This window comes from Cherax quadricarinatus, chromosome 79 (assembly GCF_038502225.1).
Source record: "Cherax quadricarinatus isolate ZL_2023a chromosome 79, ASM3850222v1, whole genome shotgun sequence".
Taxonomy (NCBI): domain Eukaryota; kingdom Metazoa; phylum Arthropoda; class Malacostraca; order Decapoda; family Parastacidae; genus Cherax; species Cherax quadricarinatus.
Window position 1 is genome coordinate 7973766 of NC_091370.1, and position 20887 is coordinate 7994652.

Consider the following 20887-nt stretch of genomic DNA (forward strand, 5'->3'; position numbering starts at 1 on the left):
TATTTTGCCAAATTTCTTTTTTCTAACCAAGGGTCCTAAGAAAGTAAGTGCAAAGGACAGTGCTGAGAAGAAAAAGAGGATGATGTCCATGGAATTAAAGCATGAAATCATAGATAAACAAGTGAGGTGTGTGGGTTGTGGGTTGAGGGGGAAGCGGGGGAAGCTTGCTTGTAATTTGGATGTTGGCTCGTAACTTAGAGCAAAAAATCGACCGAGCGATGGCTCGTATCTTGAAAAACTCATATGTTGGGACACTCATAAGTCGAGATTCCACTGTATCTACAATTGGCTAATTGCTTCTGCATCAAAAAATCCACAACAGTGTACTTCAAATAATCGTTAATGCTAGTAATTTAAAACTGTGAACCTTTTGGCTATACATTTTGCACTTCCAGAGACATGAGGTGTTCTTAAAATTGTTTTGTTTGCGCTATTTCCAGGTCTCCTAATCTGTGACACTCTACATAAACATTTCTTTGCCTTAAACATGTACAGTATTTATATCAATTCTGCCAATAATTTACATTTAGAGATCTTACCGGTGCTACTGAACAACTTGCACTAGACAAAATTTATTTGTAAGTAAAACATCCAGCTGGATACATTCTTTTATTTTGATAAAACCTTTACTATTCTTAATCCTCTGATATATTTACATCATAATAAATTTACTTCTGCTGGAACAACTTAAAAAAATTATCTTATTCTATTTACACAGATTTGTTTTAGTAACTGTATCTTTATGTGCTGTTTTTTCTTTTTATATTTCCACTTTTCTTTATTCTAAGCTGCTCTTAAGGCTGCTATTCTGAATACTTCTTGAAAATTTACAATCTCATTTATTTTTAGAACATAAGAACATAAGAAAGGAGGAACACTGCAGGAGGCCTGCTGGCCCATACTAGGCAGGTCCTTTACAATTCATCCCACTAACAAAACATTTACCCAACCCAATTTTCAATGCTACCCAAGAAATAAGCTCTGATGTGAAAGTCCCACTCAAATCCAACCCTTCCCACTCATGTACTTATCCAACCTAGATTTGAAACTACCCAAAGTCCTAGCCTCAATAACCCAACTAGGTAGACTGTTCCACTCATCAACTACCCTATTTCCAAACCAATACTTTCCTATGTCCTTTCTAAATCTAAACTTATCTAATTTAAATCCATTACTGCGGGTTCTCTCTTGGAGAGACATCCTCAAGACCTTATTAATATCCCCTTTATTAATACCTATCTTCCACTTATACACTTCGATCAGGTCTCCCCTCATTCTTCGTCTAACAAGTGAATGTAACTTAAGAGTCTTCAATCTTTCTTCATAAGGAAGATTTCTGATGCTATGTATTAATTTAGTCATCCTACGCTGAATGTTTTCTAACGAATTTATGTCCATTTTGTAATACGGAGACCAAAACTGAGCTGCATAATCTAGGTGAGGCCTTACTAATGATGTATAAAGCTGCAGTATGACCTCTGGACTTCTGTTGCTTACACTTCTTGATATAAATCCCAGTAATCTATTTGCCTTATTACGTACGCTTAAGCATTGCTGTCTTGGTTTAAGGTTGCTGCTCACCATAACCCCAAAGTCCTTTTCGCAATCTGTATGGCTAAGTTCTACATCATTTAATTTATAAGTACTAGGGTTATGGGCACTCCCAAGCTTCAGAACCTTGCACTTATCTACATTGAACTGCATCTGCCACTTTTCTGACCAAGAATAGAGTTTGTTTAAATCCTCCTGAAGTTCCCTAACATCTACGTTTGAATCAATTATCCTACCTATCTTTGTGTCATCGGCGAATTTGCTCATATCACTAGTAATTCCCTCATCAAGATCATTGATATATATTATAAACAACAATGGGCCCAAGACTGATCCCTGTGGAACGCCACTTGTTACAGATCCCCACTCGGATTTAACCCCATTTATGGACACTCTCTGCTTCCTGTCAGTGAGCCATGACTCGATCCACGAGAGCACTTTTCCCCCAATGCCATGAGCTGCCACTTTCTTTAACAGTCTATGGTGCGGAACTCTATCAAAAGCCTTACTAAAATCTAAGTAAATAATATCAAATTCTTTATTGTGGTCAACAGCCTCAAAAGCTTTACTGAAGAAAGTTAATAAATTAGTTAGACAAGACCGGCCTCTTGTGAATCCATGCTGAGTATCATTAATCAAGCTATGCTTATCGAGATGGCTTCTTATAATCTCAGCTATAATTGACTCTAGTAATTTGCCTACAATTGAGGTCAGGCTTATTGGGCGGTAATTTGACGGTAACGACTTGTCCCCTGTTTTAAAAATAGGAGTTACATTAGCCATCTTCCACATATCAGACACTACACCTGTTTGAAGAGATAAATTAAAAATATTAGTTAATGGTTCACAGAGTTCCATTTTGCATTCCTTAAGAACCCTTGAAAAAACCTCATCAGGACCCGGCGACTTATTTTGCTTCAGTCTGTCTATCTGCCTCACAACCATCTCACTAGTGACTGTGATGTTACATAATTTATCTTCTTCTAGCCCACTGTAAAAATTAATTACTGGAATATTGTTAGTGTCTTCCTGTGTAAAAACTGAGAGAAAATAATTATTTAAAATCAAGCACATTTCATTCTCATTGTCAGTAAGGTGCCCATAGTTATTTTTAAGGGGACCTATCTTATCTCTAACTTTTGTTCTATAGACCTGGAAAAAACTTTTTGGGTTAGTTTTAGAATCCCTAGCAACTTTAATTTCATAGTCCCTTTTAGCTTTTCTTATCCCCTTTTTAATGTCCCTCTTAATGTCAATATACTGATTCATAAGATGACCCTCACCTCTTTTGATACGCCTATAAATTCCTTTCTTATGCCCTAGTAGATATTTGAGCCTATTATTCATCCATTTTGGGTCATTTCTATTTGATCTAATTTCTTTATATGGGATAAACGCTCTTTGAGCAGCATGTATAGTGTTCAGAAAACTGTCATATTGATAGCTCTCTTCGTTACCCCAGTCAACAGATGATAAGTGTTCTCTAAGCCCATCGTAATCTGCTAAGCGAAAATCTGGGACTGTTACTGAGTTATCGCTACTATCGTACTTCCATTCAATGCTAAATGTAATTGATTTGTGGTCGCTAGCACCCAGTTCCTCTGAAATTTCTAAATTATTAACAAGGGATTCATTGTTTGCCATAACTAAGTCAAGCAGGTTATTTCCCCTTGTAGGTTCTGTCACAAACTGCTTCAAAAAACAATCCTGAAATACTTCTAAGAAGTCGTACGATTCTAAATTCCCAGTCAAGAAATTCCAATCAACATGACTAAAGTTAAAGTCTCCTAGAATTACTACATTATCGTGCCTTGTGGCCTTAACAATTTCCTCCCATAGTAGTTTCCCTTGGTCCCTATCTAAGTTAGGGGGACGGTATATCACTCCTAAAATCAGTTTTTCATGCCCCTCTGAAAATTCTATCCAAACAGACTCTGTATGTGTTACTTCAGACTTAATACCCGTTTTTATGCAACAGTTCAAGCGATCTCGGACATACAATGCCACCCCACCCCCCCTCCCAATACTTCTATCTTCTTGGAACAATTTAAAACCCTGAATATGACATTCCGCAGGCATGTCCCGACTTTTTGAATTAAACCACGTCTCAGTTAAGGCAAATACATCAAAGTTACCTACACTAGCAACTAATCTCAACTCGTCCATCTTATTCCTAGCACTACGGCAATTAGCATAATAAACATTGAAAGACTCTCCTTTCTCTTTACCCTTCCTGCTCATTTCTATTTTTCTACTAAACCTATTACCGTCCTTATCACCCAAGGTCCCTGGGTTTTCAATATCTATCTCGTTCTTATTATTACTAGTTCCCCTAGAACTCGTAATATTACTACACTGGGACTTCACTGTTTTCCTGCCAAAACCCATACCACTAACTATTCCTAGTTTAAAGTCCTAACTGCTCCCTCCATTGCAGTTGCCAGTGCTCCCACCCCACACCTAGATAAGTGAACCCCATCCCTAGCATACATGTCATTTCTGCCATAGAAGAGGTCCCAGTTGTCAATGAATGTTACCGCATTTTCCTTACAGTATTTGTCCAGCCAGCAATTGACACCAATTGCCCTGGACAACCATTCACTTCCAACTCCCCTCCTTGGCAAAATACCACATATGAGAGGGTTCCCACCCTTACTTCTAATTATTTCTATTGCTGACCTATACCTGCTAATCAGGTCCTCACTCCTACGTCTGCCAACATCATTGCCTCCAGCACTGAGACAGATAATAGGATTGCTCCCATTACCTCTCATGATGTCATCCAGACGGCTAACAATATCCTCCATCCCAGCCCCAGGAAAGCAAACTCTCTGTCTCCTACTCCTGTCCTTCAAGCAGAACGCCCTATCCATATACCTAACTTGGCTATCCCCAACAACAACAATATTCTTACCTTCCTTAATGTCTTTCGTCGTGTCGTTCCCAGTAGTCAACTCACATTCGTCGGGTAGCACTGAGAATGTATTGGATGTTTCCACAACAGTTTCCACGGCAGTCTCTTTCTTCTTCATCGTTTCTACCTTTCCATTCGTCTTCTTGATCGTCAACTTCTTTCCCTGCTGTCCAGCCACTGACCAGTTTCCCTTCTTGACCTGAGGACTCAAAACAGGAGGACTACTACGAATCTTCTTGTTCTCCTCGGTCAATCGCCGAATTTCCAAATTCGCCAACCTCAATTCTTCCTTAAGCTGTTGGTAAAGTTGCTCGATGGAGGGCATCTTGCTTCAATTCTAGAGAGCGCGCAAACAGGTCTTCACAGAGCCAAGTACACGTCAACACTGCGCAAATGCCAACTCAATCAGGAGCTACTGCGCAGCACGTCCGCACGGCCCAATAGCCTGCCTAATGGTACAGTTATTTTTTCTATGGCCTTTCAATGAAAGGTTATACAGTGTCACTCCTTTCTTTAAGGGCATTTATTGATTTCTAGGTACATATAGATAGGGAGTGGCAGTCATGTTTTATGCACCCATTGCTAATATTATTCACAGTGGTGCATGGTTATAATTTTTTTGTGTACTCTATGTTGGTATATATCTAGAATGCCAATCTGTAGAAGTGAATTAAATAAAAATGAGGAAAATGTGCAAAGAATGACATATGAAAGAGGTGAGCTGGAGCAGGCGAGAGGAGTGTATACTGAAGTTATATTTGAATATATTGCAACTACGAGAGGAGTGTATACTGAAGTTATATTTGAATATATTGCAACTACTTTTTATACTATCACATTGTTTTCCGTGTTTTCAATTAAACAATATGACCAGTTAAATGAGGGTCTTAAACACTTGGAGGGGTATCACTAATTTCTATGTGCAAAATTCAAAGATCACAGATAGTAGATACAGGGGAACGCTAGTGTGCAAACGAGTTGCCTTCCTGGTGTTTCAAATTACAAATGAAGGGGGATAGCCATAGTCCTAACAGCAATAAACAAAAAACACAGGTGCAGGGCAATAAATGCTTGTTTTTCAGCTCTGTCTATTCTTCAATATACAAAAGATGGTTATATAAAAATTTAGCTTGTAAGAAAAATAATTCATAGCAAGTTGGAAAGACTTCCAAATTCTTTAGACTTTCACTGATGTCATTGAAACTATGAATGGACATCAGAAAATGTCTTAAAAAGTTGCAAGCCTTTTGCCACCTGTTGTTAACAATAGCTAAGTATCACATGTTGGTAAGATAGACAAGCTGTTGTAAAAATAAAACTGGTTAGTAATGTGTTTATGTGGATGTTTGTAATACTGTTTGTATGTTGGGGGCCTCCTGTATAGAAAACTAGCAAGGTAGCTAATACTATAAATTATATATAACTTCATAAGTTTATATGAATAAATTGCAAGCCAGAGAGAAACTAGTTCCTCCTTACTGTCAACATCACAAAATGTCATAACTTAAGAACAGAGCATAAAAAGTTATTTTGCACATTTTGAAGTGCAAAACTCGTACAAATTATGACCAAATGTATGCCTGTAAATATTTCATATGACAAACAAAAAGCTTTCTTTGTAATTGCTATGCATGACATCTGATATAAAAACAAAAGCTGAAAAGCTTTATAAACAATCTGCCCAATTCCTTAAGTCAGAAATAGAAGCTCAGTGACATTATTATTATTTTTCCATTTTAAACTGTTATGAATGCTGGTATATGGTAGATATTCAGAGGTAATCGTATAAGACTTGTACGTCCTTTTTGTCGTAATTAATATTGCGAGTTATGCCTTGTGTTGCAGTAGTAACGATTTTGCTGTAAATAACTATAACATGTTGCATTATATAAACTGTAGCATTTATCTGCACATGTCATAGATGAATTAAAACTGAATACATATATGTATGTACATCTGTGCAGCATGGAGTTGTAAAGGTGTTTTTGTTACCCCTCTCCCCCCCTCTATCCCAGGTGTCAAGATGTCGGTGTGTATTTGAGCTGTGTGGAAGATATATGTTGGCATGTATCTACAAATTTAACACAATTTCTATTGATATATCTGTACCAGTTGCCAGTCAAGTTCCAGAGCTCTTAAATTATAGTTTATTATTGAGAGTATTTATAAATTTTTTGGAAGAGTTAATTGCTCTCAGAGGAATTAACTTTTATTTTCTCTTTACTTAAACTTTATATCTGAATTTCATAAATGCAGGTATTTTGAATTGGTGCTTATATACCCCTAATTAACCCAATAGGCTTTAAGGACTAGTGAAGCGCTAAACCCATAAAGGTCATACAGTGCTTTTAATATTGGGAGGTAATTGGGTGTGATTCAAGGAAGAGGGAAGGATCAACAGTCCTTATTGGCATTGGTACACTCCAGTGAATAAAATTAAGTAGGGATAGTAAGAAAGTGAGGAGGCAAGCAGTAATAGGAGTGGTGGTAGTAGTAGTAGTAGTAGTAGTAGTAGCAACAGCATTAGCAGCAGCAGCCACCATGAGTGTGTTTAGTAAGAGGAATAATGTCGCACTGTTGCATTTGGAGAGTTACCTAAATTGTGATTAGCACAGTTCTGGAAAGACAGCAATTGCATGAATTATGATTGTGTTTTTGTCTTTGGGTCACCCTACCTTGGTGGGAGACGACCACTAAGGTAAAAAAAAGTAATGAGCAAATATACTAAAAAAAAAAATGATGCCTTGATGCTGATGAGAAGCTCTTGATTCAAGGAATTGGACCTACCCTACACTTCCTTGGATTAAACCTGATGACCTCCCATTCACCAGGCATTGTATGACCTCTATGGGTTTAGTGCTTCCTCATGGATAAAATGTATAATTAAGATATGTATTTAGTCAAGAAATATGAAGGGGAAATAAAGTAATGCTAATTATAATATGCTAAGGGGAGTAACTATAGACCTTTTAATTCACTATGAAATTATGAGAAAATGTAAATTAGAATTATTACCAAACTGTATACACAGCATACTTTAAAAACTGAATTTAAGATACTTGCCCTTGAATGTGTATAAAAAAAAATCTTACCCAAAAAGACTAAGTAAATGTTGTGCATTATTTCACCTTACATGAAGTGAATGATAATTCAGTTCTGAATGTTTTCATCACAGTGAAACCTTGCATTTGTGAAAACTTGTACAAGATATGTTTATTTTTTTTTTTTGTGCATTTCTAGACAGCTTCTTTTATCTTTACAATGAATGTATCACAAAAGATATATACTGACAAATGTATAAGACATGTACAGTATTAGGGAACTTGTATTAGGATACATTTTGCTCACAGGAGTTAGTATGTATATCAATTTTAACTATAGGATTAATAAAATTCCTGGTGACTGAAACATATCCTAATAAAGTTTCCTAATGTTGCATGTGTATTTTTTATACATTTACAATAAATATTCAATACAGTGGAACAGTTACCGTACGAATGACAAAAGTTAAGTGTTATGTTAAACTGGGTTCATTCTGTGCACTGGGCCAGGAACACATCTATTTCATAAACCAATGGACAACAGTATAGTGACTTGCAAAAACTATCTTTTATTTTTTTTTTTAACACTGGCCATGTCCCACCGTGGTAGGGTGACCCGAAAGCGAAGAAACGTTCACTATTGTTTACTCCATCACCGTTTGCCCAAGGAGTGCTGACACTACAGGTTAAGAGGACCCTCCAAACTGCAATATCTCCACCCCCTCCTTCAGAATGAAGGCATGATATTTCCACCTCTAGGACTCAGGTCTGACTAACCAGTTTCCCTGAAACTTCATAAGTGCTACCTTGCTCACATTTCAACAGCAAGCCAAGTCATAAAAACTACTTTCCTCCACTCTTAACATGCTCACACATGCCTGTTGGATGTTCAGTCCCCTCACATACAAAACCTCCTTTACACCCCCTCCCTTCAGCTTTTCCTAGGATGACCCCCTACGTCTCCTTCCCCCATTACAGATACGTACCTCCTCTGTAACATTTAAATCCATGCTTCACACCCATATAAGAGTGTTGATACCACTATATTCTAGTAAATTCCCATTTTTGCATCCATGGATAAGGTTCCTAGTCTCCACAGATGCTTCGGTGCACCACCCACCTTTCTTCCCCCTCGTCAATTTTACGGCTCGCATCTTTCATTGACCCATTCACCAACAAGTCTGCTATCAAATATCTGAACACATTCACTTCCTCCTTCCAATCTGATAGCCAATCTTTTCTTACTTAAATTTTTTGTTACTCTCATCTCCTTGCTCTTTCCTATATTTATTTATAATTTCCTTTTTACAAACTCTCCCAAATATATTTACCATCTAGCATAGAAAGAAAAGAAAGTCTCAAATTGGTAGAAGAAAATAGTCCTCTTTGTCAATTTCTTTAGAGCACTCTAAATTTGATCTAGCAAAGACTATACAGTACAAAATGTATGAAACAAAGTAAGACTGCCAAAAGTGTGTCTTTTCTTTAAAGTACACTAGATTCCATGGAGTAACAAGGATGGTCCAATTTTCTTTAGCATTTAGTCACCCAAAATGCTTTGGTGGGAGACAGTCAATGTGGTAAGAAAATACACAGATAACCCACAGGCAGGAGACTGAAACTTTTGATGTCCTAAGTTCAGTCTCCTATGTGTGTATTGTTCCAATCATGGTACTGTCTTTTTTTATTCTTTGTGGTAAGAAAATGCTGAGGGGGAGGGGGATGTATTTCCTGACTAACACATTAAATTTTTATTGAAGGAGGTGAATTATGCCAAGAAACTTTTAGTGGCTGGCAGAGTTCAAGGTTGTTTGAAGCACTGTCACTGAATTTATATTGTCCTTTCATTGTTTCTTCAAGAATGAAAGTTACTTTGTATTGAATAACAACTGAGCAAAGGAATTGGGGATACCCTCCTTTTTCCTAGGATCAAACTTAATTACATTGCATTCTTCAGGCACTGTGTATTCCTTGAGGTTTTATCCATCCCCATGACTCAGATAATTGTAATAATAATTATTATAATCTAAGTTATAATTTTCTTGTCATATGCTTAACCAATTATTTTAGTGGATCTCTATCTAAATGTAATAGAAATTGAAAGTAGAGGTAGTCTAGTATGAATATGTTGTTATAAGTTTCCTTTATAGCTTGCAGACAGCTCAACAGGCTCAGTGTCAACATTGTTGAACAAACTGCATAATATTATATTCCATTAATTCATTTGAGAAATAGTTTTTTTTTTTTTTTTTTTTTTTTGGAAAACAATACAAATTAAAGGAGATATGGCAAGTCCTCTACTAGCACATAAACATACACTGTTGCTTTTGCATTTTTAAAGTCTTAGTTAATATTACCTTAAAATTACTTATAAATACCAACCAGCAGGAATGCTACACACCACCAGTCTTTCTTAACTAAAAATAGGTTGTAGCCTATATCAACAAAACACCAAAGCTGCAACAAAAATAAATGTATATAATAATAATGTATATAATATATGAAAGAGGAGTAAGCTCCTGCTATCACTTGACTCTTTAATACACAACATTTCCACAATGGCAACAATATTAACCAAATGAACAAGCGTTGGTGGACCTCAGGGCAGTATATATTACTCAAGCACTTTTAAAACTTAGTGTTATGTTGATCAAAAACTTAAAATACAAGAATATATTTATTTCAAGTAAATGCTGTCCATTCATTTTCTTGGTATTTACTTTGAAGAATTACAATCTGACAGTACTGACTAATCCAGCTAGTCTGTATATTTATAAGAGGAATATCATGAATGACAATAAATCTATCAGCATTTATATATCACATGCCACTGCATTTCAAGCAGTGACACAATAATTTCCTCACATTTCAGCAACAGACTATCTTGCCACATTTCAATAGCAAAGATCAAACAACAATCCTAACTAGATTTCTGAAAAATCCTTGAAAATAAAACGAATATCAAAAAATCAGAAGTCATAATAATATTATTAAAAATAACATTACATAAAAAAATATTAAAATTTGCTTAGATATAACCAGGGGTGTAACTGAAAAATCAGAAAAACTAGAGCAGTAGCTTAATATATGGTACTTGATTATTAAGTGATTCAATCACACTTGTAAATCCAAATAACAGTTACAATAAAAGTATTGTGATCAATGGACAGGTAACTGAATCTATCGTCCTTTTTCTTAGATCAAGCCTGATTGCCTCCCATTTCTCAGGTGCTGCATGATGCCTATAGAATTAGTGCTTCTCCCTTGAATGTAATGTAGTGGGACAGAAAATAAAATCCCTTGTGGAAGGGATCTGTATATTTTGGCTTCATAGACCCTCATCTGCTGAAGAAGAGTCTCCGATATGAAAACATACAGATTCTTTCACCTGTTTTATTTTCCATTTATGTGAAATTTACCTGGAAACATGTACTTGCAAAAAGTATTCATAACCAGATAAACAGCAACATGTACATGCAACTGTAAATTATGAGGGCACTACTATTAATCTATATTTAAGAGATTTGATTAATCATTTAACTCCCATCTACTGTATAGTCAGGTTGAGTTGGTCTTTCAGTCTGCTCTAGCACATTTACACCCTTGGATAACAACCAAGAAAGAAATATGTAAGGAAGCAAGATCAGAAATGTTGATGAAATTGAAAATAATGGAACAGATAACTAAATAAAACACCAGCTCCTGAATGAGGGCAGGGCTAAATAAAAATAAAAAACAATCGTCAAATAAAATTGACGATTGTTTTACTCTTCCTTTTAGTGCTGTCAGTATCACAAAACTGTCAGTATCAAAAAATATAACTGCAATCAACAAAAATAAAATTTTGAGTAATATACTGCCCATTGGATATATACTATATGTGCCTAAAACTAACAACAAACATACATTCCATATTTTGTAGCAATTCAATCATTCCTCTGACTGTCACAGCCTATGTCTCATGCGGGAAAGCTAAGCTTGGCTAACCCTATCTTCTTCTAATAGAGCATGCCTAGTCTTACCTTATCACCACCTATTGATGGTGCGCAACGTCTCCGGGTAAGAAAAAGGTTAATTTTTGCTTGATTTTAGTTCATGATCTTGTTTTCCACAGAACGCTATTCTGTGTATGCTTATAAGCCACTGGAAGTGCTATAAGTATGGCTAAGGAGTATTGTACAAGATGATTCACAGTTTCCCTGTGAAGAACTGCATCTGGTGCATCTCTAAGCTATCTTGAACAATGAAGAGTCATGGGTTAATGATAAATTATAAAGTACTATATTTTAAAGTCTGGGATATCTTTGCTCTTTCATGAAGGTGCCAGATTGAAGGGTATTAATCAGCACCTTTTACTGCAACATGCCAAATTTCTCCATGAGGTTGGGAAGCTTTCAGTGAGGTGAAAAACCACCAATGCTGACACCAGATGGCGGACTGACTGCCAGATAGTTGTTGTTAAATGCTTCGGTGATTTCCTTTAAGCCACCATTTGAGTCTCCATTTTGACAGTTCTCGATAACTCGGTTGACAAATTCTGTCGTGTGGCCAGCAATCCTGTGCTCTGTAAGCATAAAAAGAAAGACTGTTGCATCTGACTTTCTCAAAATAAAACTGTAAGAAAAATACCAAATGAAGATTTTAATGAAATGCATCTACACCTTTTCTTTTCAACAAACTGGCCATCTACCACCGAGGTAGGGTGACCCAAAGAAGAAGAAACACTTTCACCATCATTCACTCCATCACTTTCTCGCCAGAGGGGCATTGATACTGCAAATATCTCCACCCCTCCTTTAGAGTGCAGGCACTGTACTTCCCACCTCCATGACTCAAGTCTGGCTAACTGGAATCTACAGTGTTATCTCTGCAAATTTACAGGCTTCTTTGTTTGCTAATTTCAATTAACCAACATTTTTACCAGTCAGCAACTCGGAAATAGTTATTATTATTCACTGATTTTCTGACAGTACCCAATTATTCTTGTATTTCACAAATCTCAAAACTGAAAACTAACCATAAGCTTTCATTGAAATTGTACTCAATGGCTCAGTAGTGACATACAGCAATGTTTCAGAGATATGTGTTGCTGAAACCAAAAGTGAAATACAGTAAACTCTAAATAAATGGACCTCCATAAAACAGATATCGATTAAATCAGACAAAAAATCTGACCAGATAAAGGTTTAACATGTAGGTTCAATTAGGCATCCAATTAAGTCATGAAGTGGATCAAATCCACTATATCAAATACAGTGGACCCCCCGGTTAACGATATTTTTTCACTCCAGAAGTATGTTCAGGTGCCAGTACTGACCGAATTTGTTCCCATAAGGAATATTGTGAAGTAGATTAGTCCATTTCAGAGCCCCAAACATACACGTACAAACGCGCTTACATAAATACACTTACATAATTGGTCGCATTCGGAGGTGATCGTTATGCGGGGGTCCACTGTATCTGTTCAGTCCGGTTGTGCGCTCAATGAAAAGGACCAACTCTGCTTAACTGAAAGTTTGTATGGTCTGGGGTTTGTCCTGGACACATCCATTTTCATTGCTCCTGGGCAGCAGGGCCAGTGACTCAGCCCACATCAATTTGTTATTATCTGCATGCATGCTCACACCATCATTTTGTCTCCAGTTTCCTCCAAGTTACATTGTTTTTAATAATTTTGGAGATTAGGAGGAAGTGCGGGATTACCAAAACTGTTATCTAAAGGACTGAGGAGGGGTTATTGAGGTGGTTTGGACATGTAGAGAGGCTGGAACGAAATAGAATGACTTTGAGAGTGTATAAATCTGTAGCGGAGGGAAGGAAGGGTAGGTGTCAGCCTAGGAAAGGTTGGAGGGAGGGGGTAAAGGAGATTTTATGTGCAAGAGGCTTGGACTTCCAGCAAGCATGTGTGAGCATGTTAGATAGGAGCGAATGGGGACAAATAGTTTTTAGGATTCGACGTGCTGTTCGATTGTGGGAAAGATAACATTTCTGAAGGGATTCAGGGAAACTGTCAGGCCGGACTTGAGTCCTAAAGATGGGCAGTACAGTGCCTGCATTTTGAAGGAAGGGTGTTAATGTTGCAGTTTTATGACTGTAGTGTAAACATGCCTCTGGCAAAATAGTGATGGAGTGAATGATGAACGTTTTTCTTTTTTGGGCCACCCTGTCTTGGTAGGGAAACGGCTGATCTGTTAATAAAAAATAATTTTCTTTTTTGTTAAAGTACAGTGCTATTAACAATGGTCTCTAAAGCAAGTGATGGTGCCAAGAAGCAGCATATGACCTTAACTGTTAAGAAGAGACTTGAATTAAAAGGAATCTGGAGACTTGCATTTCAGTGACCCAGGTGTGTGAGGAGTATGGTGTACCAAACAGTGTAACAGTCATAAAAGCAAGCAAAAACTTACAGGAAATGCTATGAAGTACAATATAGATGCTAGTCATCTACCTGTATGTCTCCCACACCATTTGCAATGTTACTGGTGGAGTTTTGCAGCTCCACTGAATCAGAATAAGTTATTCTGGGTTACCCCTAGACCACATGAGAATATTGTACATCTGTAATCTATTTGTACATCTGTGCTGTAATCTACTGTATTGTACTGTGATGCACTTGTAAGTAATTAATTTTCTTTTCAGATTCAGGTACAGATAATACTGTACTGTACTGTAGTTTATTCTTAGTATGCCCAGTAGTCCATCAATACAGCTGAGTAAGTCTTTTATTGGGTATTTGTCCATGGCCAGTAGTCAATCGATAAAGCAGACTATATACCTGGAGTATACCTTGAGAGGATTTCAGGAGTCAACGCTCCTGCGGCCCAGCCTGAGACCAGGCCTCGTGGTGGATCAGGGTCTGATCAACCAGGCTGTTACTACTGGCTGCATGGGAACTGACGTACAAACCACAGCCCGGCTGGTCAGGTACTGACTTGAGGTGCCTGTCCAGTGCCTTCCTGAAGACAGCCAGGGGTCTACTGGTAATCCCCCTTATGTGTGCTGGAGGCAGTTTAACAGTCTTGGGCCCCTGACTTTTATTTAGTTGTCTCTCAGAGTACTCGTGGCACCCCTGCTTTTCATTGGGGAAATGTTGCATCTCCTGCTAAGTCTTTTGCTTTTGTAGGGAGTGATTTTCGTGTGCAAGTTTGGTACTAATCCCTCTAGGATTTTCGAAGTGTATATTATCATGTATCTCTCTTGCCTGCATTCCAGGGAATACAAATCGAGGGACTTCAACCGTTCCCAGTAATTTAGGTGCCTTATCATACTGAGGTGTGCAAAGTTCTTTGTACACACTCCAGGTCAGAGAGAACAAACGATTTGAAAAGAATCATTATGGGCTTGGTGTCCGTGGCTTTGAAGGCTCTCATTATCCATCCTATCATTTTCTTGGCAGATGTGGTAGATACATTGTTGTGGTCTTTGAAGGCGAGATCCTCTGACATTATCACTCCCAGGTCCTTCACATTACTTTTTTTGCTGTATGGTTAGAATTTGTTGTATACCCTGATACAGTTTTAATTTCTTTAAAGTTTTCCATATCTGAGTAGATGAAATTTCTCTTCACTGAACTTCATATTGTTCTAAGTGGCCCATTTGAAGATTTGGTTGATGTCTGCTTGGAGTCTTGCTGTCTCTTTGATGGAGGACACTGTCATGGCAATTCGGGTGTCATCCACAAAGGAAGACACAGAGCTATGGCTTACATCTGCTTGTCAGATATGAGGATGGGAAATAGGATGGGAGCAAGTACTGTGCCTTGTGGAACAGAGCTTTTCACTGTGTTCTATTTGTTAGGAAGATACAGCTCCATCTATCAACTTTTCCTGTCATTCCTTTATCATGCATTTTGTGCGTTATTTCACCGTGGTCACACTTGCTGAAGGCTTTTGCAAAGTCTATGTATACTACCTCTGCATTTTTATCCTCTATAGCATCCAGGACCTTATCGTAGTGGTCCAGTAGCTGGGACAGGCAGGAGCAACCTGCTCTAAACTCGTGTTGCCCTGGGTTGTGTAATTGATGGGTATCTAGGTGGTTGGCAATCTTGCTTCTTAGAACCCATTCAAAGATTTTTATGATATTGGATGTTAGTGCTATCAATCTGTAGTTCTTGGCAATTGCTTTACTGTCACCCTTGTAGAGTGGGGTTATCTGTTGTTTTTAGTGAATGAGGGATGATCTCTGTGTCCATGCTCCCTCTCCATAGAATGCTGAAGGCACATGACAGGGGCTTCTTGCAGTTCTTGATGAACACGGAGTTCCATGAGTCTGGACCTGGGGCAGAGTGCATGGGCATGCCATTTATTGCCTTTTCAAAGTCTTGGGGTGTTAGGATAATATCAGAGATTTTTGAGATGACCAAATTTTGGGTCTCGTTCATAAAGAATTCATTTAGAATGTTGACCCTTAATCTGGGTAATGGCTCACTGAACATTGAGTTGTATTGGGACTTAAGTATCTCACTCATTTCTTTGCTGTCATCTGTGCATGTCCCATCTTGCCTAAGCAGGGGTCCAATGCTGGATGTTGTTTTCCCTTAGATTTGGCATAAGAGAAGAAGTATTTTGTTTTTTTTCAATATCCTTTATGGCTAAAATATTATTTGCTACACACTTCCATTTTAGGTGTCTCAAGTTGAAATCTCCCAGTAGCAAGATGTTTGGGGCAGGAGTTGGGAGATTTTCCAGATAATGGTCAATTTTAAAAAGCTGTTCCTGGAATTGCTGTGGAGTTGCATTTGGAGGCTTGTATACAACCACAATGACAAGATTTTGGCTTTCAGTCTTTAATGCCAAAATTTCAACTACATCATTTGAGGTGTTTAGTAGTTCTGAGCAATTGAGCTCAAAGCTTTCAATATACTGAAATGGATTTTCAATAAAGTGGACACCTCTTTTCCCGCATTAGTTCATTTTATTGAGAGTTTACTATATAATCTGGTACAAAATTATTTACACACACATAATTTTGTGTAATTTGAAATTTTAGGTTTCACTAAACCTCTAGCAACGTAATCCCTTATGAATCTGTAGGGATGACTCTACACAAAAACTCATGTACTTACTCTACCATTACACTAACAAAATAAATCCACTTCATCCTTTTTAGCTAACCTTAACTGATGGAGGGGGGAGTGTCTTGATAGTGGTCTCTGGATCAAAGGAATTGGAGAAAGTCTCTCCTTCTCTAGAGCAAACCTGAATGCTTCCCATTCCCTAGGTACTCTGCACCTGAGAAAAGTCTAGTACTTACTGTTTCTAATCTTGACAAGCTTTTCCAGGTGCTGTGATATGTGTGTCTGTGGGTTCTGGGGAGGGGTACTGGGAGAACACTGGAGTTGTCCGACTGGAGATATATAATTGCAGAGATTACCACTTCCTCCCAGCTCCACTTTTCTTATTAGTGATGATCTTGCTTCATCAATCATGCTAATCAAACCCTTATGCTCTTGTTCCAGGCCATAGAGCTTAATCTTGTTTGCTTCATGTTGGGCTTTTTTCTTTAGACGACAAGCTCTGAAAAAAAAGTAAAAATTAAGACTACAAAATGAAACTACTGGACATGTATTGTGCAACAGTTAATTCATTTGACATGATATGCAACTTCAGAGGACACATATACACACAAGTGAGAAGATTGGTCAAAAAAGTGGGTGCCTGAATTCAACCCTAGTAAATGTAAGGTAACGAAGATTGGGGAAATGGCCAGAAAACTCCACAAAGGCTGTAGACCTCAATCAAAGAGAAAGACCACCTATGGGTGAGCATAGTGCCAGAGGTTCACATCAACTAAATAACCTTTGCAGGCAGATGAAGCTCATCTGGCATATCTCAGAGTAGCCTTCAGGAATCTCAACAGGAATATTCCAAGCCCTTAATACAACATACATCAGGCTCATATTGGAGTATGCAGCACCAGAATGGAAACCACACTTGAAAAAGCATAAAAAAATAAAAAAGTGCAGGGTATGGAACGAAACTAGTTCCAGAGCTATGGGGTATGAGCTATGAGGAAAAGCTAACTGAATGAATGCAACATTGGAAGACAGAAGAACCAGGTGAGACATGATGAAAAGCATACAAAATACTCGGAGGAATTGATAAGATAGACTGAGAAGTGGGAAACAGGTACTCAAAGGCACAGTTGGATGTTAGACATAGGCAAGTTAGTGATGTCAGAGGAAATATTTGGTCTCATGGTGGTCAGGAAGATAGGTCACGAAGAAGTGGCAGAGGCAGGTTCCACGTATACAGCAATTTTAAAGTCGCATACGATAGGGCCCACGAAGCTAAGATGAAGTTGAATCTGGCAAGCAGTAAGTTCAGGGCCAGGAGCTAGGACTTGACCCCTGCAACCACATGTAGGTGAGGAAATATAGGTGAACATGGTCTTTATACATTGCAGAGAAGAGAAGGCTGGAGGAAGTGGAGGCGACATGTTTGAGAGAATGTGTGGTGTGAATATTATACAGAATCAGGAGCACGTAAATTAGAAGATGGTGTGGGGGCTACAAAAGCATAGGGAGGAGGGGTTGAAGAGGTGGTTTGGCAATTTAAAGGATGGAGTAGAACAGGAAGACAAATGGTGTATAAATCAAGGGTGTAAGGATGGAGGGGTAGGGGTCATTCAAGGAAGAGTTAGCAAGAAAGGGGCTTGGGCATCCAGCAGGAATATGTTAGCATCTTAGATCAGAGCAAGTGGAGACAAATGGTTTTAGTGTTTGACTTGCTGTTGGAGTGGGAACAAGATAAAATTTATTATGGGATTCTGGTAAACCTGTTAAGAGGACTGAATTTGGTAAACCTGTTAACAGGAATGATTTTGGTAAACCTGTTAACAAGACAGGAGTCTTGGAGGTGGGAAGTGCAGCACCTACACTTTAAAGGAGGGCTGGGGATGTTAAAATTTAGAAAACAATTTGAGATTGTGATCTTTGCACTTCTGGCAGGTCAGAAATATTAAATGAATGATGATCAATGTTTCTATTTTTTTGGGTCACCCTACCTTGGTGGGAGATCTTTTTATTACATATTACAAAAATAGTAATATGTAATAACAATATTAATAATAATACAGTACAGGTCTCCCTCCACATTTGCGAGGATTAGGGGATCAAGAACCTTGCGAATGTTGAAAAATAGTGAATGTTTGGTGCACAATTATATTGTAGGGAAATATAATAATAGCATTTACTTAGCCTAATAATACTGCTTCCTTAACCTATTGAACCACGGACAATCATAAAACACATGAAAACATCATAAAATATTGTACTAATGCCAGCCTTTTGATAAAGAAGGTGAAAAAAGACTATAGAATTCAAGAAAGAACTCATTGCAGAGTACCAAAGTGGAGGAGAAAGAAGAGGGGAGAATGTGCCTTCTTCAGTGATTTTATGATATGTATGATACTAAAGCAGCATGAGTTGATAAAGGCCAGCCAGCGTTAAAGTGTAGCATTAACAGTGTAGCAAGTAAGTTAAGCGATTAATCGATAGAAAAAGGACAGCACAAACCTAACTCCTCCAATGTTGTTGGAGTTATATAAGGCAACTGACAACACCGCCGTCTCTACCGCCTCTGCTGCCGCCTCCACCACCATGTAAGGCTTATGCTCTCAGTGGCCCTTATACACCCAACAACAACAACAACAACAATGCAACAACACTCGTGACATACTTAACCCGTAAACGGTCCAAGCAGATCTACGTTCACATGTGTAGTGCTACAAAAGTAGATCTACGTTTTTTTACATATTTTCAAATATAACAAAAAAAAAAAGTAGATCAAAGTTTTTTACACATTTTCAAATGTAAAAAAACAAAAAGAAGATCTACTTTTTTTACATACTTTCAAATGTTGAAAAAACGTATATATACGTTTGGACCGTTTACGGGGTTAATGACATATTTTATTCATTCTAGAGTATATGTCATGTTTCTATGTTATTAATATTGTTTATTACGTCATACAGTATTAGATGAATTGTGATAGATAAATAAGCCGTAGAGTTGATATTATTGCCATATTGAAGGATTATCTTGTCCTATCTACAAACAAACTCTGCCACCACCACAATTCCTAACATATGTAATGACATATTTTAAATATGATTGGGCGGCTGGGCATTTGCGAATGTTCGAAGCCCACGAAAGTGGAACTTGCGAACATGGAGGGAGACCTGTAGTTTAAATAGTTACACCTACTAAATACACAGCGATTTATTGCTACTTTTCACTGTATACAGCCTCTCCTCAATTAACGATGGAGTTCCGTTCCTAAGACCATGTCGATAAATGAATTCGTCACTAGGTGAGGAGCATACTATAATGGTGGTGGGTTTGTGTCAACCATCTTTGATATTATTTTAATGTCACCTTTGCACCATTTGTAACATTTCTGGCATATTTTTAAATGTTCATATAGTAGTGTACTGTATATTGTAATAAACAGAATAGAGGAATTCAGCTGTAATATACGTACATTATTTAGGTATGCATTCTGGTCAGAGAGCCCGTCATACGTCCGAGTCGTTGGTAAACGAGTACGTCGCTAAGTGAGGAGAGGCTGTATTATATAGAACAGAAGAGGATGCAAACCATAAAAAAAAAAACAGAAAATCCTACCGTGATGCCAGTTTATTTTTCTCCTTTCGTGATTTAGGCCTCACGTTGAATGGGAGTTCAGACACTGGAGTCATATCATTGATTGTCTGTAAAGAATAATCATTCAGTTATTATTACGCACAATGGTGGAGATTTATATTCCTTTTGAGTGAAGAAAAGTGTAGTCTCATTATGATTAAACTGTACATTTCTTACATACCTTATTGAGTTTCTCAAGTTCACGGCCAATGTTGACTAATTTACGAGGATTGGGGGTCAGGTCATTCCCATCACCCCTACGGGCCTTTCCACTGTGGGTTAGAGATAAGCTGGTGACAATGCAGTGTGATGTAAGAATGCTTAATCTTATGATAGTAAATGTTGTTACTGTTGTATTATGAGAATAGAAGAATACACAATATCTAATCATATAAGGTCAGTACCATTTTAAACACCAGATAGCTATAACTAAATATATTTTGTTTCTTCACATTCAAGCAAATGACATTGTGAAGATATAAAATTTCTCACCACCTATTTATAGTAAAGTACTGAACTGTAATGAAAAACAAATTGAAAGTAATACGTTTACTTTTTAATACTTTACAGGCTAACAGCTGAGGTGAGCCCTATTTATGGTGCTGTATAATGCCACCCAAGGATGTAGCTCCTAACAGTTGACTAACACCCAAAAACTCAGTGCAATATTTACTGCTAGGTGAACAGGGACAGCTGGTGTAAGACTTGGCCGCCATGTTGTGCTTTTCATCCAGC

At 37.7% G+C, this 20887-nt stretch overlaps 1 protein-coding gene across 7 annotated transcripts in view; it reads right to left on the reverse strand.

The window, feature by feature from the left end:
* Positions 1-4906: 4906 nt before the first annotated feature.
* Positions 4907-20887, reverse strand: part of REPTOR (repressed by TOR) — a 292030-nt gene continuing 276049 nt past the window's right edge. For 5 of the 7 annotated variants that reach the window (XM_070101895.1, XM_070101893.1, XM_070101897.1 and 2 more), the window contains exons 6-9: positions 20334-20442; positions 20135-20220; positions 16762-17024; positions 4907-12070 (exon numbers count right to left, since the gene is read on the reverse strand). In XM_070101895.1, the coding sequence (XP_069957996.1) occupies positions 11901-12070; positions 16762-17024; positions 20135-20220; positions 20334-20442 (628 nt within the window). In that variant the 3' untranslated portion in view covers positions 4907-11900. The remainder of the gene's footprint in view (positions 12071-16761; positions 17025-20134; positions 20221-20333; positions 20443-20887) is intronic. The other 2 variants (XM_070101894.1, XM_070101900.1) reach the window with 1 other exon arrangement.